This window comes from Callospermophilus lateralis, chromosome 19 (assembly GCF_048772815.1).
Source record: "Callospermophilus lateralis isolate mCalLat2 chromosome 19, mCalLat2.hap1, whole genome shotgun sequence".
In the NCBI taxonomy this organism is placed as follows: domain Eukaryota; kingdom Metazoa; phylum Chordata; class Mammalia; order Rodentia; family Sciuridae; genus Callospermophilus; species Callospermophilus lateralis.
In genome coordinates this window covers 7,614,639-7,641,660 of record NC_135323.1, presented here as the reverse complement: position 1 = coordinate 7,641,660, position 27,022 = coordinate 7,614,639, and the positions used below count along the sequence as shown (strand labels likewise).

Genomic DNA, 27,022 nt, shown 5'->3' with positions numbered 1-27,022 from the left:
GGCAAGTGCTCTACCACTGAGCTACAGGGCACATCCCCAGAGACTGGGTCTCACTAAGTTGCTGAGGTTGGCCTGGAACTGGGAATGCTCCTGTCTCAGCCCTGCCAGGCACTGGGATTCCAGGTGTGGGACTGCACTCAGCTCTGACTTATATATTTAACAGCTCTCTGCTAAGTTTCAGTTTATGTAGTTTTCAGCATATGAACTGCTGTGCTCAAGTAGTTCCTAGGTATTTTACTAGTTTTCATGCTATTGTGAATGGAGTTTTCTTAATTTTATTTTGGATATCTAGTATACAGAAATGAATTTGGTCAGGCACAGTGGCGTAACTATAATCCCAGCTACTCGGGAGTCTGAGGCAGGGGATCACAAGTTCAAGACCCTAAGGAACTCAGTGACACCCTATCTCAAAACAAAAATGGGGGGCTGGGACTGGGGCTCAGTGGTAGAGCATCCCTGGGCTCAGCCCCTCGTCCTAAAAAAGTGAATTAATCTTTTTAAATTTCTTCTTTTTAATCTGTTTAAATTTGTGGCAGTAGAGTGTATGTGACGTATTTCACATACGTGGAGTGTAACTTGTCTGGTTAGGATCCCATTCTCGTAGCTGAATGTAATGTGGAGTCCCCTGGCCCTGGACTCAGGTAGGTGTGAGCTGATCTTTGCTGATGGCATGCCCCAGGCCTCTACTCGATGTCCTCTGGCCTTGCTGCCTGCAGGGGCCCTCTGTGATGGGGCTTTGCCCTTTCCTCCCCACAGGTGGGCCGCCCGCCTGTCTCCCCTGTGCTCCTGGCAGGCCAGGCCTGGGCTTGCCAGGGGCAGGGTGTGGTCCCAGCCTCATTCAGTTCAGTCACCTGCCATTGGCTGCAGTGCCAGAGTGTGCTTTTCGTAAACACAGCAGGAGGGTAGATCTTGTTCCCCACCAGTGATGTCCATGTCCTGATCCCTGAGCCTGTGGCCACGTGAGGTTTCACTGCAGACAGGAATGGAGACTGCTCTCCACTGACCTCGACAGAGTATTCAGGGCCCTCTGGAGGAGCCCAGTGCAATCATTGGCCTGATGGCATGCCCCAGGCCTCTACTCGATGTCCTCTGGCCTTGCTGCCTGCGGGGGGGGGGGGGGGGGGGGGGCGCCCTCTGTGATGGGGCTTTGCCCTTCCCTCCCCACAGGTGGGCTGCCCGCCTGTCTCCGGAAGCAGAAGAGGCAGAAGGCAGTGTATAAGAGGCAAGGTCAGGGCTGAGCTGCTGGTGCTGGCACTGCAGATGGCAGGAGGGGCCTTGTGCCCAGGAATGCTGCAAGCATCCTGGAGCCTGCAGAAGGAACCTGCCCTCCTGACACCTTGATCCAGCCCAGTAAGGGGCCCACATCAGCTTCTGGGCTCCAGGACTATATATTAAACCTGGTGATCTGTGGCAGCAGCAAGAGACAGAGGTCCTCAGGGCAGAGAACTCTCCTCTCCTGTTTAGTGAGGGGTCTCGCCACCATCAGGCCCTGTTGCTGCCCAGCACCTACCAAGGCGCGCTCCAGCCAGCCAACGGCTGCTTCCTGGGGCGAGTCCTGCTGGGTCATGGCGTGACGTTGCTCACCCCCGCTGGCTGAGACTTCATCAAGAGATTTTCCTATCTGTTCCTGACAGAAATCAATTTGTATTTGGTGCACGATGCCTTTCTCTGGCTTTGGTCCCAGGTGAGATATCAGCCTCGTAAGGAGAGTCGGGGCCGTTCCCTCCTGTGTGTCCTGGAAACTATGAGTGATGGTCTTATCCACAGAATGTGGCGGGAAGCCACATGGAAGGTTGAAGGCTTCCCAATTCAGTTTCTTGGTGTAGATCTATTCAGATATCATTGTCCCCCTTAAGAGGCAGGGTCTCGCTAAGTTGCCCAAACTGGCCTCAAACACCTGAGCTCAAGTGAGTCTCCTGCCTCGGCCTCCCAACTTGCTGGGGCTACAAGCACAGGCACCATGCTGTTTCATTGTTTCTCTTTAGTCAATTTGTGCTAAGAACTTGCCCATTTCATCTGATTATTTAGTGTGGAGTTTTCCTCTTATTCCCTCATAAGCCCTGTCAACGTCTGTAGAATCAAGTGATTTCTCCTCTTACTCATTGTTTTTGAAATTCTGGCCTTGTTTTGCTGGCTGGTCTAGCTAAGGGTTTGCCATTGTGTGGACCTTTTCACTTGCTTGTCTTTTCTGTTTTCTATTTACTAATTTGCTCCTTCCTTGTGATTCCTTGGGTTTATTTTCTAGCTTCTTAAGTGTAGCCTACATTCCTACTTGAAAACTCTGCACACTAGTTGGCTGTGCCTAGTTTTCCTGTTCACCACTGGCCCAGATGCTATTTAGAAACATTTTATTTAATTTCCAAACACTTGGTATTTTTCTGAACTTTCTATTGCAGACCTCTAGTCCTGCTGGGTTAGAGGACAGCACACACTTTGTGGGGTTTGAACTTGGGGTGCTCTACCTCTGAGCCACACCCCCAGAACTTTCAATTTTGAAATGGTGTCTTGCCAAGTTGCCCAGTGTGGCCTCAAACTTGTGATCCTCCCGCCTCAGCCCCCCACGTCACGGGGATTGCAGGTGCACACCACCATACCCGGCTGCAAACGAACTCTGACCCCGAGGTGGCGAGGAGGCAGAGAAGGGATCTCGCATCCTGCCTCTGCTGTCAGTGGACTCCCAGGCATGTGTGGGTCTGAGCAGAGGTGACCCTTCTTCTGAACCCCAGACTGCTGAGGGATGGATCACTGGATCAGAGGGAGCAGCACTGGGGAGGGAGTGTGGAGGCAGGGCCAACCTCTTGCTGTCACCAGTCCCAGGCCAGGCTCTGCTGGATCCTCCAGGTTCTGACTCCTGCCCGACCTCGGGGGAAGCCTTCTTCCCAGAATCCCTACTTGGCATGGTTTGGCAGACTGATGAATGACAGCTTCCAACTATTAGAGGAATAGGTAAGCAGCACTGTAAGTACGCAAATGCCTCTGGACTGTTTCCCTTCTTCTTTGGGGTGTGCGGTACTGGAATGGCACCTGGGGCCTTAGGCGTCCAGTCCCAGAACTCTATTGGTGAGCCACACCTCAGTCCCCACACTGTGCAACTTAAACAGCTAATTGTGCTGGGCACAGTGGTACATAAACCAGCTGCTTAGGAGGCTGAAGGAGGAGGATCACAAGTTTGAGGCCAGCCTCAGCAATTTAGAGAGACCCTGATTCAAAATAAGTTCTGGGGATTAGCACTCTTGAGTTCAACCACCAGAACCACCACCACCCAAAAAACAAAGCGGGGCTAGGGTTGTGGCTCAGTGGTAGCGTGCTTGCCTAGCATGCGTGAGGCACTGGATTCGATTCTCAGCACCACATACAAATAAATAAAAGTCTGTCAACAACTAAAAAAAATATTTTTTAAAAAAGCTAGTTTGGGGCTGGGGCTGTGGCTCAGAGGTAGAGCATGTGTGAGGCACTGGGTTCTATCGTCAGCACCACTTAAGATAAAATAAAAATATTGTGTCCATCTATAACCAAAAAATAAATATATTTTTTTAAAAGTTAGTTTATGTTATACGAACTTTACCTAGATGAAAAATGACTCTTACATTTGATTAGCAAGAAAGTTACTAAGATCCTGAGTGATCTTTTACCCAGCAGATGCCTTCCATCCCACGGTCTAACCTTCTCCCTGACGGGTACTTTTCCAGGGACACCCTGATTCTGGAGGTGCTGGGAAGAGTGCGTTGTAACGTGTGTGGCCTGGATGGCGGGAAGATGCGGGAAGGGCTCCTGGAGCCCTGCTGAACTTGCCACCCTCCAGTGGAGGCTTCTGGGCACCTCCCCTCTGGCAGGAAGGCCTCGGAGCCACATCGGGGCTAACAGATGCCTGGGTACCGGTTCCCTGGGGAACAGAGAGGCTCGGGGGCTCAGCAGCAACCACACCAGAGCACTGCATGGCGAGAGCTGTGCTTCGTGGGAGGCAGGAGGGGCACTGCCCAGCCAGAAGGCGAAGGCACCTGGGCCTGGGAGGAGCCTCACCCTCAGGTCTGTCATTTCTGAGCCTCTGGCCCACATCCCAACTGCTCGCCTGAAAGACAGAGCCAGGGAGGAGAAGGGGCTGGGACGGTCCTTTCAGGGGCCAGTGGGGCAGGACCCTTGGCCAGGAGCTTCCAGTGGTGAACGCGAGGGGTGGAGGTGACAGTAGCTAGATTCCACAGAGGGCCCCCAACTGGGCCTGATGTCCTCTGTGTGAAAGCTGTGATCCTAAGCCTGCGTCCTCTGTGGCTAGAAGTGCAGGTGGCTTGGGCCTTAAGCTTGTGGCTTGTGTCCGTGGTGAGGGCAAACTGGTGGGGACTGTGCCCTCAGCCCGGGGTCCCACTCACTGGGTAGCAGGCACCAGGCCTCATGCAGTAGAGCAGCAGCAAAAAGCCAGCTGGACAAGATCACTTACAGCTTGGACTCCATGCTGCCAAAGCCCCTCCCTGGCCTGATGTACACAAGGGAGCAAGGGACTAGCCCCCGAGGACCCTGTCCCATGCAAGGGGAGCCAGTGTCCTTCTCTGGCGATGAGGGGGATGACGTGGCACGCCACGGCCGCAGTGCTAGGAGGACGTGGCACTGGCACAGGACAGCCAGCCAAGCCTGCTGCCAGAGTGTGGGCACGTGAGGCTTTCACACCGCAGAGGCTGGCAGAATGGGTAGGCAGGCACCTGGGTACCCATCCCCTGTGGGCAGGAGAGCCATTTTCAAGGGAATTTTGTTGTTGTCACTAGGAATTTAACCCTGAGGCACTTTACCACTGAGTCACACACACACAGCCCTTTTGATATTTCTTGTTGAAACAGGGTTTTGCTAAGTTGCTGAGGCTGGCCTTGAACTTGAAATCCTCCTGCCTCAGCCTCCTGAATCACTGGGATCACAGGCGTGGCCACTATACCCAGGCTCTCCTGAGTTTTAAACCTGAATGTGAAAAGAAAACCAAAAACCTTCAACTTTCCCCACAGGAGGAAATGTGTGTCCTACTTAAGTAGGATACACATTTACCACAGGTAAGGAAGTCACACTGGGCCGGCACGAGGGGTGCCACCTGACCAGACAACAGGAAGCCAGTGACAGTCTATCAACTCTAGGGATGCATCACGAAGGACACGCAGAACATGTGACACGAAACAGCAATCACAGCTCTCACTGCCAAGGAAGCACCACAGGCACAGGCAGTAGCCTGCCAACACCCGGAGACCGTGTCCCTGCAGGACTGTCATTCCAGCAGATGACCGACCCATGGCCCAGCAGCTCCACTTCTCACGAGCCCAGGGGGACCCTCACAGGCAGGAAGCCTCACTGCAGCAGGAGGCCACTGTGTCCCCATCAGCAGGGAAATTGCCTGGCACCTCCCGTGGCCACCAGGTGAGGGGAAAATGAAGCAAGTTTCAGAGGGCTGAGCACACACCCTCAGGCCTGGTGAGTCTCCCAGGGTGTGGGGCACCTGGGGGTGTGGGGCACCCGTGGGTGGGTCCCTGCATGCTGTACCCATAGGAGGAGAGCAGGAGCGCGGCCTCCCAACCCACGGCTCTGGCAGTGGAGATAATGCTGCCAAGACCAGGGGTCAGAGGAGGGCGTCAGCCACAGCGCACATGGGTGAGTGCACATGGCCATGCCACCCACAGGGTCCTGCCCCCTCTGTGGGTGCAGGAGGAGCTGGGGTCTCATCTGCATCAGTCTCTAAGAAGGCACGACTCTGTCATCGCCATGAAATTCTAGAGACATCTGGTGTCTGGCCTCACAGTAGTATGGCCCACTTGGCCATTGCAGGGCCACAGAGCCCTCAGTGGAGTTGGGGCCTAAGCAAGCACTGTGGCTGCACCAGGAGAGCAGGCAGACAGCCAGAGCAGGCAGCACAGCCATCCACACGGCCCACAGACCTGCCACCTGACTCCCATGACGGGCCCCTCTCCCCAGTAAGCTGGGAGCAGTGCCCCTTCCTCCATACCACATTGTCCACATTGTCCTCCCCTCTATCTTGGGTCAGGCTGCCATCAGACATCCGGGGTTGCTGCTCCCTCTCCTCCCCAGCCCCCACCCACTGCCCAGGATGTGAATCAGGCAACCAGAGCTGGGCTGGGCCAGGCTGAGTGCTCTCCAGCCAGGGGAAGAGCTGGGGCAGCAGGGACACTCACTGGAGAGCACAGGACCTAGCCTCCTCCAAGAGGAAGGATGGTGATTGATAAAACCACGAGCAGGGACCACACAGGTAAGGACAGTCCTGACCTGAACCTGACAGCGGTGTGGGTGCTCAGCTAAGGCTGCACCAAGGACACCTGCCTACCACCTCAGACAGCCCCTCTGCTGGGACAGGACGAGGCACTACCCCTTAGCCTCCTGGGAACTTTCCAGGACTGGCCCACACGGCAGCTCTGTGGGGACGGGCACAGAAGCAGGGCATGCAGGAAAGTGCAGAGCCCCAAGGCCCTAGAGAAGGTGTGAAGTTGCTCTGGTAGAACAGGCAGGGACGTCCCTCCACTGCATCCATTCATGACAAGAACCAGAACAGGCAGATGGTGGAGCCAGGGCACAGGACTGGCTGTGTCCACCTGGGCACTGCAGACCGGATGCCCCAGTCCAGAAAGGGACAGGTTCTCTGCTCAAGGAGCTCAAGTGAACTCACAAAAATGATGACACAGAACCAGGTGCCAGTGCCCCTGAAGGTGGGCTTTCATTGCTGAGGGCAGACAGATTGGGAGACCAAGAGCAGGAAGGAAGGGCCTGAGGGCAAGCCAGCCACCTCCACTCTCCCTGCAGAGCCAGGAGGACAGGGCAGGGCCTCGCTCTGGCTGGAGACAGCCACAGGTGAAGGCCAGAGAAAATGCAAAGTCTGCCAGCAGAGGGTGTGGGAATAAATACTTTAAAACTTTTTTTCTTATAAATATGCATTAGAACATTTGTAACTCCATCTAAGGGCTCTGGAGTTGACCTAGAACCAGTCCCCCCGCAGTGCAACCCCAGGGTCGCCCACCCTCCCCTCCAGCGGTGCTGGTGCTGTGCTTCAGTCTGGCGGCACCTTGAACTGGTCCTTCTCCCTGCGGATGTAGCGCATGGTGGCCACGGGGTCAGTCTGGCCGGCATGCTGCTGCACCGTCTTCTCCCTGTGGGGGTGAGAGGCATCTGCAAGCTGCCGACTGCCCCAGCACACAGCCCACTGCCCCCAGGGCACCCAGAAGAGCTGGGGTTCTGTGGTGAGGAAATTGGCAGGTGTTTCTCCACTGTAGGAGATCGTGCGGCTGCACCAGGTCCTTCCAGCACCATAGGAGGCAGGAAGCCACCATCTCCACAGTGTCCTGCACTACTCAGGCCTCCAGGCCCATGACAGCATCCCTGGCTGGAACCCCACACCCTTGCCAAGGTGCCAAGGAAAGCTCTCACTTGGGAGAAGGTGCGGCCCTGCTTAATGATACCCGTGGGGCAGGCCTACCACGTGGGCTCTGGGTTGGGGTCAGCTCTTGCTGGCACAGCCACATGGGGGACCACTGTGCCCACTCACCTCACTCTCATGAAGGGGTTGTAGGTGAACTCCTCGGCGATGGTGGATGGCACCGTGGGCTCCCCAGTGGCATATTTCTCCTGCAAGAGACGCCACTATCACACTTCAAATACCCAGTGGTGATCTTCAAACCTGGTCCAAGCGAGAAGGCCCAGCGGTGTGGTCACTGCAGACCACAGGCCCTGACTCACATGAGCCGAGGGCGAGCTGCTGCCAGCCTGCATGTGCCCCTGCTGTCATGGGGGAGCAGGGCAGAGGGGAAGCTTTCTCTTTCACACAGCAGAGGCAACGAGCAAAAGCACAGAGAGAGGGGTGGGCTGGCTGGGGTGTGGCTCAGGGTGGAGCCGTGCCCAGCACACAAGAGGCCCTGGTTCTACCCCAGCACTGCAAAGAAGAAAAGAAAAAAGGCTAAAGTCCCAGACCCCAGAAGTCCCGACCCCAGGCCCCACGAAGGAGCCATGCAATGAGAGCACAGAAATGCACAGTCCCTAGGAGGAGGGGTGAGCAGCAGGAGGACAGGAGCCAGTGGGGAAATTGAGGCAGAAATGTGTTCTTCAAAACAATCAATGACTGGCGCATAGAGAGAACTGCTAGAGTCAGGTGGCAGAGGGCCACTCCCAATCCAGCAGGCCCTGGTGGGAAGGGGGGGTGGTAAAAGCTAAACTATGAAACCTCCAAAAGATAATGTGAAAAAAAAATTCCTAACCTTGGGGTAAGCAGAGATTTCTTAAAGACAAAAAGTATGGCTCAGCCAGGTGCAGGCAGGAGGTGGAGGCGGAGGATGAGGCTGAGGCTGGAGGCGCCCAAGTCGGGGCTAGCCTAGGCAACCGCAAGACTTGGTCTCAAAAGAATATCTAGAAAGGTGATATCGATGAGTGGGAAAGTACCCCTGGGTTTGATTCTCAGAACTGGAAAGAGAAACAAAAGCTATCCTGATGTTGCAGGAATCATATGGGAACGCACTGGACGCAGAGAGCCAGGAGGCTTGGAAGAGGAGCAGCAGATGGACTCCACCAGGTTTCAGGCCTTTCCTTGGATGCTGCTGATGCAAGGAAAGGCCACACAGACCCGGCGGAGGTAAGGGTGCCTGTGAAGACATCAGCGTTTTCCTTTAGGTGCCAAGGTGATCCAATGAGGAAAGGACTGCTTTTCAGCCAGTGAATGACCAGACACCCACGGAAGGACACCTGCCCCTCCGCCACTCCCAGCAGCAGCTTGGAGCACGCCCTGCGCAGTCCACACAAATGCCAAAGCCAAGACCAAAACTCCAGGAGAAAACCGTCTTTGTGACCCAGGAATATACAAAGATTTTGTGGGAAACAAAAAGTGGAACTTCACCAAAAGTAACAACTTCTGTTTTTCAAAGGAGTCTGGGGAAAACGGGAAGCCACCAACTGGGAAAAAATGTTTGAGCCATATATTTATATTTGACGAAGACACTTACGACTCAATAAAAGAGAGAACCCGGTGTTTAAAACAGACACGAGCTGAACTTGCACTCACAAGAAAGGGCCATGTGGAAAGATGGCCAGCTTCCCTGTTGTCAGGGAAATGGAAATGGCAGAAGCACAAGGTCCAGATGCACACCATCAGGACAACAAGACCCCAAAGGGCCAGCAGTGCTCACAGCTGGTCAGCACCAGCGCGATGGAACACCTAAGCTTCCAGAGCCCGGGTGTGAAATGGGGCGACCACTCTAGCAAACAGCTGGGTGGCTTCTTCAGGGGCAAAGAGACATTTAACTACATGACCCAGCAGTCCACTCTCATCTCCCCAAGGGCAGTTAAAACATGGACCCATGCGAGACTTGTACACCAACTCTCTTGGTAGCGCCACTCAACTGCAAAACCTGGAAACGGCCCAGGAGGCCATGAATAGGGGATGGACAAACAACTGCAGGATCCATGCAGTGGCCACACAGAAGCAGGCCAACAGGGACCTTCGAAGCAGAGCAAGATGACAGTCTGCTATAGGGCAGAAAGTACACCAAGGGGGGCCTTCCGGGGAGCAGCGTGCCACGTCTGCAGCGCATGCTGTCAAGTTTACCTAACCAGACCGGCCACTTGAACCAGCACTCTCCTGTAAGTGGGTCATCCTCTATGTCTAGTTACTAAGAGGCAGGAGGCAGATCTGCCCACATGTGAGAGGCCTTGGGTTTGACACCGAGCACCTGGATGTGGGCATGGCACATGCCTGTGTGTCACCTGATCTAGACCGTGTGTGATTTTGGAGCACCTTGTAAGTTCCCCCAAACTGGAAAAGACGCTGGACAAACACAAGACCTGTTAAGAACAGAGTTGCAGGAGGCGGTGGCCCCTGGACTCAACAGCAGGGGCCTCGCCCAAGTCCTGCAGGGGCACGTCTCTCCGTCAGGGTGACAGCCTGATACTCAGAAGAGGTCCCTGCTCCTGGCCCCTCACCCCTGCCCACTGTGCTGGGGTACCCAGGACCACCACTGAAACACACCCTTCCACCTGAGGAATCTGGGGGCCATGTCTGCCAAGGAGGGAAAGCAGGTAGGTCCCCCACAGCCGACTCTACTGCTCTGAATGGCAACACTAGTGTTACGCAGGCCTCCGAGGCCCATGCAGGCTGCCGAGGCCCACACAGCCCTCACGTGCGGCAGAGGCTGGATGGCACAGGTTCTCGGTGCCCAGCCCCAGGAACCCGAGGAGCACTACAGGACGACTGGCCCAGCCGTGGGTACCAGGCACTCACCTTGGCCCAGGCCAGCTTCTCCAGAACAGCAGTGTTGCTGGGCTCCACGTGGCGTGCGAACTTGAGGTTGCTGATGGTGTACTCATGGCCACAGTAGATTTTCTGAGGAGAGAGCAGCACCCGAAAGGAGGTGATTGCCACCCCTAAAGGTCACACCCACTTCCCCACCTGGGCACCTCACAGGGCACATGCAGCCACTGGGTACCCACAGGACCATCCCTCAGGGCTGGACACTTCCTACACATGTCAGAAACCACTAAAAACTCCACTAAGGAGCTGTCCCTGCCTGCTTGCTCTCCCAGCACACAGGTGGGGCCTGCACGGGGAGACTGCACAGGAATCCTGTCACCCATACAAATGGCAGTTCTCCTGGGGTGGGCCTAGGACTTGGGGTCCCACAGGATGGGGGCACAGCCTACTGTGTCTGGAGGGAGCCGGCCCAGGACCTCCAGCAGCGCTTTATACATCTCTTCTGCAGTCCCTTCATAGAACTTCCCACAGCCGGCCACAAACAGGGTGTCACCTGGAAAACATGGCCACCTGAGGGGGCTAGCTGGGCCTTGGGAAGTGCAGGTAGCTGGCCACGAGCTGGGCTGCTGGCCACGAGCTGGTTGCGGGCCAAACCCACGGCCTTGGCTCGCTGAGCCTCGAGCTCCCCACACCGTCCCTGACCACAGCCTCTGCCATGTCCATACAGACCCAGGAGCCACCTCCATCCAACCCAGCACAAGACAACTCAGAACTCTTGTCTTTACCCCGAACTCTTTGCCTCACGTCTCAACCGGCACCGAAACCGATGTCGCCCAGACCCCACCCTCCAGCCCCCAACGCACCATGGCTCTGGGACCCTCCCAGCCCACACTGCAGTTGCCTTTCTCAGGCCTCCTCCTTCTGACCCTCCCCTCCCTTTGTGGCTGAGAGCACCCAGGGTCTTCTGCCCTGCAGGCTTCGGCCCAGCCACCTCTCTTCCCTGCATACCCGGGCCCTGCACTCAGGCTGGCCCACCTTGTAGGCACCATGGTTTGGCACTGACCACTCCCACCAAGTGCACTCCCACCATTCAGAGCAGTAGAGTCGGCCGTGGGGGACCTCCCTGCTGTCCCTCCATGGCAGGCATGGCCCCCAGATTCCTCAGGTGGAAGGGTGTGTTTCAGTGGTGGCCCTGGGTACCCCAGCACAGTGGGCAGGAGTGAGGGGCCAGGAGCAGGGGCCTCTTCTGAGTATCAGGCTGTTGCCCTGACAGAGAGACGTGCCCCTGCAGGACTTGGGCGAGGCCCCTGCTGTTGAGTCCAGGGGCCGCCGCCTCCTGCAACTCCTGAGGCCTTGGCCTCACTGCCACAAGGTGGGTCTCAAACCCAGTCCCAAACCCTGGGCCCTCCCACAGACATTGACCAGGCAGTATGCCACTACACCCTCCTCTCCACCACCCCTCATCACCCCTTGGCCTGAAGGGACCTTATCTCTAACTGCAGCTGCAGGGGACACCCACCACACCTGCTGTATCTGGACTGTCACGTACACTGATCCCTCCTCGGCTCAGCCAGGATGGAGGGCCCAGCATGGCTCCAGGCCCCACACGGGGGCCCATTGGACAGCCATTCCTCACCACCAGCCTCCCTGTCAAGGCCAGACAGCTCTGCCTCACCAAGACACTGTCCTGCTTGCCCCCGCTGGGGCAGGGCTGAGGCACTCAGGGTACCTGCCAACAGCTACACACAGGCCAAGGCACAAGAGCAGGCCACAGCCACCCTCCACCTCACCCTCTAGCTCAGGGACAGCCTCATGAAGGGGCATCCCAAGACCACCATGCCCTCCTGATGTCTGTGACAAAGTTACAGGAGTTATATGTGGCCTTCCCAAGGGACAAGAGCCATGCAAGCTGGGGCAGCTGCTGTGCAGCCTGGCAGCCCGCAAAAGGGGCCACACAGTCACCCAGGAATCCCATCCCATGTTGCCTCTCAGCACAGCCATGCAGCAGGTCTCTGTCCCCTGCTTCAGGGCTGGCCCAGAGCTGACATGGCCCAGGGTCCCTGCCCTGCACCACACGCTACATGTGGGGAATCAGCTGCATTTACAAACAAGCACAGAATGATCTAGAATAATCGTGGACCTTCAGGAAAGCCAAGGAGACAACAGATGCCCCTCTACCCCTCATTGGGCGCTTCCCTCAGCACACCGCCCACCCTAACACCTCCGCCGCCGACGCGGCTGCAGCCCCACTCCTGGCCCCAGCCAGGCTCTATGAAAACCTCACTGCGGTCACAAAGCCAGGGCAGAAATCTCTGCAGGACTCTAGACTCAGCACCAGTCACTGACAGAACCAGAGACAGGGCTGACCAGCACCATGGCCACCCAGCGCTGGCCATCCAGGCTGCCCTGGCTCAGGCTTCTGAGCAGCACCATACTCTTGGCTTGGCCCACAGTGACCCCAGGAGCCTGCTGTGGGTCAGGCAGTATTGGCTCAGGCAGTATTGGCTGCATGGCTGAGGCCAGGATGCCGTGCATCCTCAATAGCAAGTGACACAAGCACAGGGCAAGATGCTCAGGTGTACCTACAGCCAATCCACATGCCTAGTGCAAGGAATGGACAGAGCCACCCCTCTGCCCTCCAGGGGCCAGGAGGACATGTCTCTATAGGCAGGAGCCCCCATAAAACCTGGCTGCTGCTCACTTGCCCAACTCGGTGGCTTCTATCACCATCTAGTCAGAAGATCTCAGTGTCCAGCACTGGAGGTCAGTATGTAGGACATGTGGATCAGACTGCAGTCCCACCATGCTCTGGGTCCAGCCTAGCCCAGCCCACAGGGCTCATCCAAGGGATGCAAAAGGAACACTTGGCAGCCCTGTAGTCCCCTTCCTCAGGGACTCCCTGCGCCCAGGCCATGCCCACTTGTATGTGCTGGAGGGCTGGGGTGTCCCTGCCAGACGGCCTTCTCAAAGCGAGACCATTTCCCCAGCACCTGACAGCAGCAAGCGTGGCGGGGATCTGGTCCTGAAGGCATTCCCACTCCCAAGCACCCACTGGCAGCCCAGAATGTTTGGAGCCCAGCCTAGGCTCCACCCTGAGGGCTGTAGTCTTCTGAGTACTGAACTTAGGGCCAGAGAAGGAAAGTGGTCCCTGCAAGTCTGCCTGGTCCCTCCTCACTCCTCAGACTCACCTGTGAACACAGCAGGGGGATCCGGACCACCAGGCTTGCTCACCAAGTAACAGATGTGTCCTGAGGTGTGACAGGGGGTTGATAGGCATTTAACATGGAGACTCCCCACCTGAAACAGCAGGCATCAGCATGAGACCCCACGATCCCCCCTTCCAGGGGGTCAGGGGCAGGGGGCAATGCTATTTTCACAAGACCCCTCCCCAGCACCCAGCCTGCTCAGACCTTGTGTTTCACAGACATCTGCAGAGCTGCCCACATACAGAGCAGGAGATCCAGGGCAGGGGCAATGGCTAAGGGACTCCATCCTGGGGCCTAGCCCTGCGTGCAGGGACCACTCTGGAGTGATTGCTCAAGGGCAAAGGGGCTTATTTTGTTCAGACCTTCAAAACCAGGCGATCTTCCAGGGAGAGCGCTCTCCTGCCACCCACCTCCCCAGTTCCTGACTTCAGAACAGTGGGATTCATGGCAAAGCCAACAGGGCAAGACACCCGCAGGAGTTCCCATTGGGACCTCTCACGTCCACTCTCCACATCTGTGTGGGCACTTGCGGCTGAGCTACTGGAAGCTGTTTGGATCCTGGCACCCCTCCACACAGCCCATCATCATGCATCCAAGAGAGCTCCATGGACCCCGAGTCCCTGTGGCCCAGGGCTGTGCTCCACAGCCTCCTAACACCAGGGACACACTGTGCACACACTGATTTCCTGCTAATTCCTGAGAGGGAAGACTATCCAAGGGCAGACAGGCTGGGGCAGGCACAGGGAGGCCCAGGCCCAATCCCAACGATGCCCAGCCCTAGCACCTTTCTGAAGATCCTCCCTACCTGCAGAGTGAACAGGTGCGTGACTTTGTGAGTCAGGGCCCCGATACGGTCGTCACCCCCATACACCTTCAGCCCCGGCTCCAGCTTGACCAGCTTCTCGTTCCCGCCAGCGTGGTCCCTGGAAGTTCAACAGGAGGCTGGGCTACCTGCCGGGTGCAGAGTCTGCCTGCTGCCTTTACACCCCGACCAAATGGAAGTTCCATTTTTCCAGGTCTGTTCCTCATAAGAAGAAACACACCTTCCAAAACAGGAAAGGCTCTGGTCTGTGGTTGGGCTGCACTGGAACAACCTCTTCAGACACCCAGTTCATGAGCAAGGCACCCTGTGCCCTGCCCATTACTGCTGCTGAAGCAGAGGAACAAATCACCTGCATGACCCCTTCCAAGGCACTGGGGCTCCACTCCCAGCCACCTTCAGGTGCCACTGGCCTGGGCAGCCAGGGCAGTTGTTCTGGAGGTTCCCCAGGTGATTCTAAGGTGCACCGAGCTCAGGACGGCTTCCTGGGGAACCTCTGTGGGCAGGCCAGCCACAGTGCTAGTAGTAACAGGCTGGAGGACCTCCCGGTACTCCTCAGGGCTCCCACGGTTCCCCAGAGAGTCCTCTAGCCTGCACTTGACAAGGGGGCAGCAGAGGGTTCCACTCTGCGCCCATCCCAGGCCACAGTGACTTCACTGGGAGCATCCCCATGCCTGGGTCAGACCTCACTCAAGGCTGGGGCATTTGCCTTCCCAACTTCAGGGAACATGGCCTCCTGACAGTCCAGTGGTCATCATCCCCACCTCGCTCCATGTCCACCTCAGAGTCCACACCCCATGAAGACTCCAGCACCCAGACAAGAATCCTCTGCCCAGCAGGCCCCAGGTAAGGGTGATAGCTGTCCAGCCCCCCCTGCCCCCCACCAGCACCCAGGCCAGGGAGCCACCAGCTCCTCAAGATGCTCTCATCACTGATCTTTTACCACCGAGACAAGAATAGTGCTCCCTGCATGAGGAACAGGCCCATCCCCGAAGCTCCGTCCAGGGTTTGGTCCTAGCCTAAACTTGAGAGGGTGTTGGAGGAAGCCACGGCATACCGCAGCGCCAGCAAGAGTCTCCTGGAGCGTGGACTGCCTGGCGCGGGCAGGGTGCAGAATGGGAGGCCTCCAGGCAGCAGCACAGGCCCAAGCAGGGCCCTCAGAGGTGGGGGCACCTGCAGCAGGGCAGCTGTGGCACAGGGCATTCAGCAGCACAGGCCAAGAGTGGGGTGACTGGCATCCACCCTAATGCGGGGACCTCTTTGGGACTCAGAGGACCCTGGCCAAGGACTCTGCGTCTGAGCCTTGTACTCCACACTTGGCTTACATCAGCCTAAGCTCTGGGTGTTCAGGGGCCCCATCCAGGCTGAGATGCCTCAAGGAATGGGTTGAAGAAAAAGGCACTAGCTGCCTTCACATGGTCACTTGGGAAAGAAAATTAACAACAAAAGAAACATTTCTTCTACACTTGAAGGGTCTCAAAAGCTTCAAAAGACCAAAAAAGAGGGCTTTGGGTAGGCGACTCTACCCCAAAGACCCAAACACAGGCACTTTCCCCAGCTTTCAGCTTCCAAATATTAAAACAAAACAAACAGAAAAGCAAAAACACTCTTTTTTTTTTTTTAATTAAGAAAAAAAACGAGTGGCTGGGCATTGTGGTGTATGCCTATAATCCCAAGAACTCTGGAGGCTTAGGCAGGAGGATAGCAAATTTGAGGCCAGCAAGGGCATCTTAGCAAGATTCTTTCAAAATAAAAAAGCTGGGGATGTACCTCAGTGGTAAAGTCCCCTGAATTCAATCCCCAGTACCAAAAAACTAACAAACAAAAACCCACCAATATCTAGATTCTTTTCTTCCCTAACATGGAGGCCCATGTCCCATTTCAAGCCCAAGAGATATGAAAGACAGCCGCTGGGCACCCTCCTGTGGTCCAGAAGACAGACTCCTAGATACCACGAGTGAAGCAGCCCAGAGGACACAGGCCACAAACATCTCCCCAAGGGATTGCTCCCTCAGCAGACCCACCACCCAGGGCCCAGAGTCAGTGCCTCCCAGGCTCAAGGGCAAGAGGGCAGGAACCCTGGTGCCTTTTCTGAATCCTCCAGGGATCCTTCCTCATGTGCACTGAGCCAGCCCCTGCCCTCCTCAAGTGAGTGACACACCCCCATTGCCACCACAGGCGCCTCCAGAGCCAGAAAACCAGCCTGGGGAGCCTAGCACTTACCAGTGGTGGTGTGTGGTGAGCACCGTGGTCAGCTTCACACCATACTTTCTCACGGTTTCTACAACCTGCAGCCACATGGGAGGCAGGACGGAGGCTGGGTCACACTCCTGGCCTGGCTTGCCTCCTGCAGGGTGGGTGCCTAACCCCCAGCCCAACCCTGCTGGCTGACCAACTCTAGGACAATAGAGGAAGATGTTTTTTTTCTCTTGATCAAGTTGGAGCTCTTGGTCCTACCCACCACCTCCTCAAATCCCTCCAGCTGAGGTCAGCCTCCCAGAGACAGCACCAAGGGGCAGAGGCAGGAGGAACAGTCATGTCCAAAGGACCCATGTACTTGCCACATGGGGCCCGTGGTCTTCTCCACCCCTCCTAAAGCCCCCTTAAGAGAATGGCTGGACACTAGTTTGCTTTAAAAAATTAAATGGGCTAATTTCCACTCATCTTCAGCAGAGCAACAAGGACACAGTGGCTCTAACCCATGGGGATGAAGACAGGGTACTGGGTGACAAAACACAGGGGCCTGGGCACAGCCTCGCACCTTCTGGGGCTGCACAGGGTCCACAATGGCAGCCTCCCGGGTGTCCTTGTCAATGATCAGGTACATGTAGTTGTCAGTCAGGGCAGGCAGTAGCTCAACCTTCATGGCGCTCTGTTCCACAGTCAAACTCTTCCTTAAATCTGTGTAATACAGGAGGGTTCCCAGCAGGGCTGGGCCTGGAGACACAGGATGCAGCCTCAGGTCCTCAGCCTAAGGGCGGGCACACCAAACAGACTTCAAAAGAGTCGCATCCCTTCCCACTCCAAATGAACTCAGGGCCTTGCAAAGCAAGCACTGAACTATCTATCTCCCCTGCAGGATTTTAATTTTATTTTGAGAAAGAATCTTGCTAAGTTACTGAAGCTGGCCTGGAACTTACAAGTCTCCAACCTCTGCCTCCTGAGTGGCTAGGAGTACAGGCCTGTGCCACTCTTGCCCTTTTTTTTTTCTTTGTTTCTGTTTTTGTCAGTATTAGAGATTGAACTTTGAGGGTACTCTACCATTAAGCTGCATCCCCAGTTCTTTTTTATTTTTTGTTTTGAGACGGTTTCACTAAGGTGCTTAGGCTGGCCTTGAATTCGTGATCCTCCTTCCTTGCCTCCTAAGTTGCTGGAACCACTGTGTGTACTACAGCACCCTGTTGCTCTTTGCTGGCTTTTTAGAGTTCCTCTGACAGAGAATGTCCTGGTTCAATCACATCCACAAGGCAAGTGTAGAAAATGACTCGTGCACACACTGGTGGAAATTAGCTTTCTCAGACTTAGATCTTTATTTTCTCTTGAGGGTTCTAAATAAGACAGAACTGCCAACTTGTGGTGTGATGCAAATCACTGTCAAACAGGACTACCGCTGACCCTGGGGAGTTGACTCAGGAAGAATAGGGGAAGGGGAGGCAGAAGAATGGTACCAGTGCCCAGCTGTGTACCCTCCAGCACACCAGCTCACCTCCAGAGAGAGCTCAGTCCTATGCAGTCATTCGCAGCCCTCAGGCCTCCAACTGGAGGAGAAAAGAGCATTTGCTCCCAAATGGCAGGCACTAGAGATGTGGAGAATGCACCAGAAACCACTCCCAGGGGAACAGATCTGGTCATAACCACTCAGGATTCAAGGGTGGGAGACACAGAATCATCATTGAATTGAGCCACAGAACTCTGGCTGGCTGGGCCAGGAGGCCACGAGAAGTGACAGTAACAAAAGCATCCTCCACTCAATGGACAGATGTCAAAGTACTTTTGGCAATAAAACTCCCATTAAATGTAAAAATACATGGGGCCCCAACACTTTAAGTCATAGTTTTAGAGTAGGAAAATATAAGGAGGGACAGTGGGATTCTGGGTAGATGTTGCTCCAGGGGCCATCTAAATATGGGGTTAACTTTATTTGCCAGGGCCTGGGAAACCTTTTTTTTTTTTTCTTTTCTTTCTTTCTTTTTTTTTTTTTTTTGGTGGTGCTGGGGACGGAACTCAGAGCCTTGTGTGTGCTAGGCGAGTGCCCTACCACTGAACTCCAGTTCCCCTTCTGGACACACTATCTGGGAATTTTCCAGATTCATGCTCAGCAAAATAAACATTTAGTCTGATTATTTTTTGTGACATTCTACCTCCCCCAAGTCCCAGCACTATTCAAGCTACCAGAAGACATCAGAGTGAAAACAGGACTGGGTGGTGGTGGGGGGAATGCTCAACAAGGAGTCTTTTTACCTATTTCCTGGTAGAACACTCCAGGCAAAAACAGTGTCCCCGTAAAGGAACACTGTGTTCAACCTGTTCTAGACACACACATATCTTGTTGGCAAGCTGAAGAGCATGCGTTTATTCCTAAGGCGCCGGCATCACCAGAAACCCTACTCCTTTTCCACAAGTACCACTCTCCCAACACTGCTTGGAAACCGCTTCCAGCTCACCGGTTTGCACCTGGAACGTTTTGCACGAGCAGAGGTCACGGGCTACAGCCTACGGTCTGCGCCAAGTCCGAAGACATGTTTTGTGTGGCCCACAACATACTTTAAGGCGTTTCCCAGTACCGCCTCTCTGCACCTGTGCGCACCTGCCGACCCAGCGCATGGGTTAGGGGCTCCGATGCAGCGCTCTGGGGACACCGCGTCCCAGAGGGAGAGACTGCGTCCTGAGAACCTCAATGGGCAATCAATCTCCTCTCTTAACAAGGGTGTGTCACGCACTGTGGACCTGGGCGGCTGCCGCGGGACTGGGACTCGGCTGGCAGGCTGTTGGCCACGGCGCGGCGGCCCGCGGTCGCCAGACGCCGAGAGGGGAAGATCTGTAGGCCGAGGCGCCAGGTAGGCTCGCCTGTGGGCTAACGCAGGCAGGAACGATTGTGCCCACACCCTCACCACGCCCGGCCCCGCCGAGGCCTGGTGGCCGTGTCCGCTCCTCGCCGGACCAACAGTCTCGGCTCCTTGCCCCGAAGACGGCGTCGGCGCGCCCTACCAACGCCCAGCACAGCGGCGCCCCGGCCCACCTACCAAGGCCGCGGCGCGCGCAGGCGACTCCCAGCGCGGCGAGGCTCCGGCAGCCGAACAGCCTGCGGCCGAGAACCATGACCTGCAAGGCTGCACTGCCCCGCACCGGACCGCAACGCCGGCGTCGGCAATTGCAGCCAATCAGCTCCCGTTTCGCACCACTCGACCCGCCCCCACCCAACAAGCGCCGGCCCTGCGCCTCTTCGTCTCCAAACAGGTTCCGACTCTCCCTGCCCCGCCCCCAGCCAACCAGCACTTGCCTCGCCCCGCCCCGCCCCCACCTCAGCCAATCAGCGCGCTCGCTTTCAATTTCTTCCCTCCCCGCCGGGCTGCTGAGGGCCGGAGGCGGGCCCGTGAACGGGTGCCCGAAGTAGCTGGGAAGTTGTGTCCGGAGCTCCCAGTCTCTCTGGGGCCCGGGCCGGCATCCTGACGTAGCCACCGGGCGCGCCCCGCAAGAGCAGTGCAAGGTAGGATAGGGCGTCGCCGACGGAACAGCGTCCTGAGGCAGCGCGTTCCCTCCAGGCCGCCGTAGGCGCTGGAGCCGGTGGCCACGTGACCTAGGGCTGCGCCATGGCGGCCCCGAGGCCACTGTCCCGCTTCTGGGAGTGGGGGAAGAACATCGTCTGCGTGGGGAGGAACTACGCGGACCACGTCAAGGAGATGCGCAGCGCGTTTCCCAGCGAGCCCGTGCTCTTCCTGAAGCCGTCCACCGCTTACGCGCCCGAGGGCACGCCGGTACTGGTGCCCACCTACTGCCGCACGCTGCACCACGAGCTGGAGCTGGGTGTGCTCATGGGCAGGCGCGGCCGCGCAGTCCCGGAGGCCGCCGCCATGGACTACGTGGCCGGCTATGCCCTGTGCCTGGACATGACCGCCAGGGATGTGCAGGACGAGTGCAAGAAGAAGGGGCTGCCCTGGACTCTGGCCAAGGGCTTCACGGCCTCCTGCCCGGTCAGCGCTTTCATCCCCAAAGAGAAGATCCCTGATCCTCACGCCCTGAGACTGTGGCTCAAGGTCAATGGGGAGCTCAGGCAGGAGGGCGAGACATCCTCCATGATCTTTTCCATTCCCTACATCATCAGCTACATTTCTAAGATAATAACCTTAGAAGAAGGAGATCTTATCTTGACCGGGACGCCAGAGGGAGTTGGGCCAGTTAAAGAAAATGATGAGATCGAGGCTGGCATAGACGGGGTGGTCAGTATGAGGTTTAAGGTGGAAAGGTCAGAATATTAAGTACACAGAGCGCCTTCGCTTCCTGTCGGGAGAGAAGGGAGCAAGACAAACAAGTAAAAGTTATTAAATGTGACTATCTTTTAATAGAAACTATTTCTAAAGAATGATTCCATTGGGTTGCTAAACCTCAGTCAAGAAAAATGGACCCTTTGGAAAAAATATGATCTGGATAAGCTGGGACAGAATTAGAAACAACCAAAATAAAGTGATGCTTTCCACCAGGAGAATGTACTGAACCAAACTTTCAGAGGTCTGTTTCCTGAACTGAATAAGACTTTTCAGTGAGTCTTTCCGGGATCAGTAGTTCAAGACTTAATATCTGCGAAATCATGTTCCAAGTTCCTTGGGACTTGACAGTCATCTAGAGGCATGTGTGGAAATAAAAATTCCCAAATTTACTGGCCCATTCCAGACTAGCTGAATCAACTAATGGAATTAATCTCCAGGGAAGCTTTTTACAGAGCACTCCAACTGATTCTTAACAGGGAAACATGAAAAATACTACTCCTTGTAATCAGTTAACTTAGTTTTATTTGTTACTGACCAGTTGATGAAGACTGCTCCTGTTTACTTTAGGTATCTATACTGGTCTATAGATTCTAATTTGGGGAGATAATTTTGAAATTACTGTTTCCAAATAAATGTGCTGTATTTGGTGTGGCTTAAAAGTGTACTTGTTTCCCTAGCAGGGCTTCACACCTTGTTCTTTGACCTTTCAGCTCCTGAACACTGCTCTAATGATTAACTGGCACCCCCACCTCCCACCTCATGACCAGAGGAGGAGGCTACAGAAGTTGAATGATCTGGGAGTGTTACTGCACCTTTTTGGATGAGCAAGGCAGTATACACAGCATGGCTTTAATAAGGCTCATGGAGTCCTCTAGGGTTAAACCGGAGGACTAGTGAACACAGAAGGTATTGGCTGACCCTTGGGGAAAGTTTAAGACATCTACTTTAATAATAATTTATTGAGCACTCAGTACTGTTGGGTATTATGCCAAGCATTATTCCATGTTCACATGTGACTGTCAAGATGTGAGGATGGTATTATTGCTACTATCCCTGTTGTACAGACAAAGACTTAGAGGCTAGGAAGCCTGGCTAGGGTCACTCCGCTGAGTGGCAAAGCCAGGATGTAACCCAGCTGTCCCAAGCTGAGAACTTGGAAGTCTTAACTACAATCAGGCTACATCTTGTATGTTTAAGCATATAAGATTAAAACATTTAGGTATTATATAATCCTCATGTTTAAGTTATAATTTATTAGGATGTTCCATAATAATTGAATTTAAATGTCATGCTATCTTAACTACTTTTATCTTTTTAATTTTTTTTTAATTGCTTAGCAATGGAGGTTTAATAAAGAATATGGAAACAGGTAAGCAAAAAAGATAGTACATTTTCCTACCCAGAGAGAGCCAAATTAAATGGTGTGTATTCCAAATCTGTAAATGTACTTCTTGAAACAGGATTTGCTCACAACATACAATTTTCTGATTTGCTTTTTGCACTGTAAATGGTGACTGTCCTTTTCCATATCAATGAAGACATTTCTGCAGTACTGTTTTCATTGATTATGTATGATTCTAAGGTTAGGCTTCTGGTTTTGGACATGGTGAAATCAGCATATTTGTTAATCCCTTTGGCTAGGTTCCCACAAGTGGAAGGGTCTGGTCAAAGGGTATGCTCATGTCAGTCTGGCTGGCAGATACAAGGTTCAGTTGGAATGTGTCCACCAAGTCAACAGACATAGAAGCAAGCTGATGGCATAAAGTGGGAACAGTGCTCACATGTCACTCCTGGATCAGCACAAGCCAGTGCCCCTGGGGCAGTGTTCACCAAGTAGTGGAGCAAGCCTTGTCACAAACATCTGACATCAGCATTGAAAGCACAGCACTTAGTCTTTGGATGTAAGAATCAAAAACTGAGTGGTAGTGGGCTGGGGCAGTAGCTCAGTGGCAGAGTGCTTGCCTTGCACATGTAAGGCCCTTAGTTCAATCTTCAGCACCACATGGAAATACATAAAATAAAGGTTAAAAAAAAAAAAAAAAAACTGCCTAAGTCCTATAATTTCTGAGATTACTAAAGGAAACCTAACACCCAGAAGGTGCACTTTTCTTCAACTTGAAATAAATTTAGACCTACAAAAAAGTTGAAAAGCTAATAACAAAACCTTTCGCTAAATTCAACAATTGTCATTTGTTAATCACACTTAAGAAAACAATTACATAGTGTATTATGTAATGTATGCTTTAAAAAGCCAGGCATGGCTGGGCATGGTGGTGCACACCTGTAATCCCAGTGGCTCAGGAGGCCAAGACAGGAGGATTGCAAGTTCAAGACCAGCCTCAGCAAATTGGTGAGGCCTAGGCAACATAGCAAGACCCCAAGACCTCTGTCTCAAATTAAAAAGTAAAAAAGGGATGAGGATGCAGTTGAGTGGTTAAGTGCCCTGGGTCCAATATCTGGTACCAAAAAAAAAAAAAAAAGAAAAGAAAAATCTTTTGCACAGAAGCCTGGGATCCTTTAGGGTGCCTAGCGGATAAACATGTGCCCTGTGCTCCTGTCATGTACAGAGTATGGAGCCATATGCCACCACAGCAGAACCTGCAGGGGAATCCTAGGACCCCCGCCCCCACAATTTACAAAAAGCAACGTGAAACCTACAAGTCAAAAGAGGCTACTTCTAGGAAAGAAGCTCCTGAGGGGTACAAGGGAGTTGGCAATGAGATAGGGGTGTACTTGAGTTAACGTGGAGTGTGCATTTCTTCTACTTGGTTTGGTGCCTGCATTCTGGCTAATCTACAACTGAATTTCAGGTATTGACTAGTTTGTAATCTTCGTTTTGTAAATGTGTAAACTTTTCAAAGCGCCTCTGATTTGGTATGGCTTGATACTGAACTGGAAAATTCCTACATCATCAGATTAAGCCATCAAGGCTGTCCCTTGAGTGACAGGAGCAAGGGGCTTTCGCAGTTTGGTGCCCGTGGCGTTGAGAAGGTAAGTTAGAGCCCTCTGCTGGCCATGCTAGGCTCAGCTGCTGGGAATAGTATTTCCTATGCGTCTGTACTGGGAGCCTCCCTTCCATGCAGTGGAAACCAGTGATGAGACAGCTGGAGAGGCTCAGGCCCACAGGCCTTGGCTTGAGGCCTGGTGCTTCTTGACCGCAGTGGGAGGTCATCGCGCCAGGACATGGCCCAGCAGCCCTGACACCACCTGGGCAGCACCTTCCTGCCTCCTGCTCCGGTGGGTGGGTCCCTGTTGGAGGGCATCCATGCCCACTCTTGCTTTACCAGCAGCCTCACTTCTCCTCCCTGTCTGTGTCCTCCTCCACCACTCTTCATCCTGCCTTCCCTCTCCACCCTCCAAACAAACCCACATCTCCTCCCCACAGGAGAACACGAGGGAATTCTTCATCAGGCCCATATTACACAACTAGGTCAAACCCTTTACTACCTCACTTACTGTCTGGAGTTGGATCCACTACAGGTCAACTGATGTCCTTCCTCTGTGACTGCATACAGTAAAAGCTAAAGAAAACCTTAAGACAGGATCAGTTTATCTCCCAACACCAACTTGACAAGTTGTATATACTCACTTTTCCCTTTCTATTCAATCCTGTGGTGGAGGATGTGTGGCCTTCTGAAGTGCCAAACCCAGTGGGCAGTGGGGTCTTCACAGGCAGGGGCCGGAGCCTAAAGCTAGAAGTTCAGATTGGTGTGGAGCCAAGCAGTGTGCTCTGGGGTTCTTCAGGGAAAACAGGTCCAAGGTGACCATGGCCTGAACATCATGAGTAGGTCCCCCTTCAGAGCTCCTGGGTCTCAGGCACTGCTGCCAAGGCTTCTGAAGTTGGTCTCCTCCCTGCTGATTCAGGCTCATAAATGCCAAGGTTGAGGCCACGAGCCCTTACAGCCTGAGTAACTCTAGTGTGTCATCGCTGAGGGCGAGGGATTAGAGAAGCTTGGTGGCAATCAAAACCCCCACTCCTGCTCTTCCCACCAACTCTGGGAGCCCCTCATTATCCTGTCAGGACGAGCTCTGGCCCTACTCAAAGAAAGGCATTTTGAGAGTGTCCAATCTTTTTCCAGAGAACCAAGACAAGGTAAGGCAGCCTAAGAGAAAAGATCATTCACTTCTGCAGAGTGAGTGTGTTTATTAACCCACATAAACGTTCTCCAGCATGGGGCCAGGCAGAGTCAGGAGAAACAGCCTCCAAGGAGTGAGTGCAGGTGAGCATTCAGACTGGCTGCAAACCAACTGCACAGGGAGCAGAGGACAATCATAGAATTTCTCGCCACACTTAACACGATTTTATCTGTAACCTTCAAATTAGCATTCCATTTTAAAGAACAGAAACTCCTACACTTTTCCAGACTTTAAAATGACATTGGGTTTTACGCATGTCCTTGTCCAGACAAATTCCTACTTGCCTCAGCAGGATCTGCAAGCTTACATGAGAGTATGCTGATTCTCAGTCCACCCCTGGCTCTGTGCGACAAACCAAACTGGAGGGAGGAAAAGAGAGGGTTAGTTTTAAACACTGCCTTGAATATAAAATTGAAAATCAGTCATTACAAATTGAGAACTAAAACAAAAGTTTTGTTTACTATGTTAACATAAACTTCAATTAGAGCTGGGCACAGTGGTGAAGACCTGTAATCCCAGTGCCTGTAGAGGCTTAGGCAGGAGGCTTAACCGTTTGGGGCCAGCCTGGGCAACGTAATGACACTATGTCTCAAGAGTACAATTTTTAAAAAGAGCTGTGGATATAGTTCAATGGTAGAGTGCCCCTGGATTCAGTCTTCAGAACCCAACCAAAACAAAACCCAAAAAACATTTAATTAGGGTTGTCAGATGATGGAAAGATCTAGTCCCAGGCAGAGCAGAGGAGAGAAATTACGGGTCTGGCTTCTGCAATGGCTTTGTAAAATCCACTTCCCTTTTCATGTCACTTCTCTCAGGGAGGAAAGTTGGGATTACAAATCCCACATGTAGAAAGAGAATTTACTGTGTGTTCAGAGTATCTGTGGTGACAGACTACAGCAGAGATATCTGTTAGGCCAACTGGGAAATGAGTGATTTAACAGTAATGTCTTATTTCTATCATTTACAAGTACTTTCACCAACATTGCATTTAATAAAGAGTGGAAGGACTTAACCTCTTTAATTTCAAAGGCTAAGAGAGAAAAATGTACCAACTTCAGGAAAAACTGAAACTGTAAATGGGCAGCAAAGTTAACTCCCTTCAGGGGAGGCCACTTGGTCAGGACTGGCAGGGGACCTTTAGAGCTGTCTGGCTCTATGGGGGCTACACCCACCACTGCACTGGCTGAGCCTTCTCTGGCTGTGGGTCCTGGCAACTGATTGTGATAGAGGCCCCACTTGTTAGTGGGGCCTATTGAACCTTATCTGGGAGAAGATGATTAATTCTGCCTGTGGAAGAGAGTTTGCATCTGCAAACCCAAACCCAGTTCAGCATTTCTGATTGTCTGCTTATGTCTGTCTTTCTGATTCTACTTTGAACTATATTTTTAAAAATATTTTTGTTCTGGTTGTAGATGAACACAATAACTTTATTTACTTTTATGTGGTGCTGAGGATCGAAATCAGGGCCTCACACATGCTAGGCAAGCACTCTACCACTGAGCAACAACCCCAGCCCCTGAACTCTTTCTTTCTTTCTTTCTATTTTTTTGGTACTGGGAATTAAACCCAGGATCCTCTACCACTGAGCTACATCTTTTATTTTTATTTTTTTTTGTTATTGTTGCTTGTTTGTTTGTTGGCCTTGAACTTGTGATCCTTGAGTCTCAGCCTCCTGAGTCACTAGGATTATAGGCAAGTGCCACCATGCCTAGCTTGAACACTTTTTTTTTTTTTTTTGCATCTTATTGGTCCCTTCATTAATTAGTGAGTTAAATCTTTGGCTGTGTTCATTTTATTTTTATATGAGAGTCATGGTTTTACTTTTTTGAAAATTATTTTTTAATACTAATACCAGACTAAATGACTTAGAAAAATATATATATTTTTTGGTACTGGAGATTGATCCCAGGAGCACTATACTACTGAGCTACATCCCTAGTCCCTTTTGCCAGGGCTGGTTTCAAGCTTGCAATCTTCCTACCCAAGTCTCTGAAGTAGCTGGGATTACAGGTGTGCGCCATTGCTTCCAACTTACCATGTGGTTTGAAACATTAAAATGAATACCTTTCTTTGAAATCACTCCAAAAGAACCATTTTGAGTAGCAAGGGTGGATTTGTTTTTCTTTTCTTTTTGTGATGGTACACAATGAACCCAAGAGCATTTTAT

At 53.2% G+C, this 27,022-nt stretch overlaps 3 protein-coding genes across 5 annotated transcripts in view; 1 reads left to right on the top strand and 2 right to left on the bottom strand.

Annotated features, from left to right (window-relative positions):
- Positions 1-6,867: 6,867 nt before the first annotated feature.
- On the bottom strand, positions 6,868-19,600 carry Hagh (hydroxyacylglutathione hydrolase). Of its 3 annotated transcripts, none has more exons than XM_076840280.1 (9): positions 19,477-19,600; positions 16,995-17,134; positions 16,457-16,521; positions 14,219-14,336; positions 13,396-13,504; positions 10,657-10,760; positions 10,238-10,339; positions 7,520-7,599; positions 6,868-7,124 (listed from the first exon to the last, which is right to left on the bottom strand). In XM_076840280.1, the coding sequence occupies exons 1-9, from the start codon at positions 19,550-19,552 to the stop codon at positions 7,025-7,027; spliced, it is 894 nt and encodes a 297-aa protein (XP_076696395.1). In that variant the 5' UTR covers positions 19,553-19,600; the 3' UTR covers positions 6,868-7,024. The 3 variants fall into 3 exon arrangements, with proteins under 3 accessions (XP_076696395.1, XP_076696394.1, XP_076696396.1); XM_076840279.1 differs by having other exon boundaries at positions 16,995-17,170; positions 19,477-19,598; XM_076840281.1 differs by having other exon boundaries at positions 16,995-17,204; positions 19,477-19,594.
- Positions 19,601-19,807: 207 nt separating this feature from the next.
- Positions 19,808-21,377, top strand: Fahd1 (fumarylacetoacetate hydrolase domain containing 1). The gene has a single exon (XM_076840544.2). It carries the CDS (start codon positions 20,044-20,046, stop codon positions 20,707-20,709), a length of 666 nt encoding a protein of 221 aa, XP_076696659.1. The 5' UTR covers positions 19,808-20,043; the 3' UTR covers positions 20,710-21,377.
- Positions 21,378-24,905: 3,528 nt separating this feature from the next.
- Positions 24,906-27,022, bottom strand: part of Meiob (meiosis specific with OB-fold) — a 32,979-nt gene continuing 30,862 nt past the window's right edge. Inside the window, exon 14 of the mRNA XM_076840543.2 lies at positions 24,906-25,214. Coding sequence (XP_076696658.1) covers positions 25,104-25,214 — 111 coding nt within the window. The 3' untranslated portion in view covers positions 24,906-25,103. The remainder of the gene's footprint in view (positions 25,215-27,022) is intronic.

Coding starts and splice junctions, on each gene's coding strand:
- Hagh (XM_076840279.1), bottom strand. CDS start 19,552: ATGGTTCTCGGCCGCAGGCTGTTCGGCTGCCGGAGCCTCGCCGCGCTG. Junction 13,505..14,218: donor CGCACCTGTTCACTCTGCAG/GTAGGGAGGATC, acceptor CTGCTGTTTCAG/GTGGGGAGTCTCCATGTTAA. Junction 10,761..13,395: donor TCCCCCTGCTGTGTTCACAG/GTGAGTCTGAGG, acceptor CATGTTTTCCAG/GTGACACCCTGTTTGTGGCC.
- Fahd1 (XM_076840544.2), top strand. CDS start 20,044: ATGGCGGCCCCGAGGCCACTGTCCCGCTTCTGGGAGTGGGGGAAGAAC.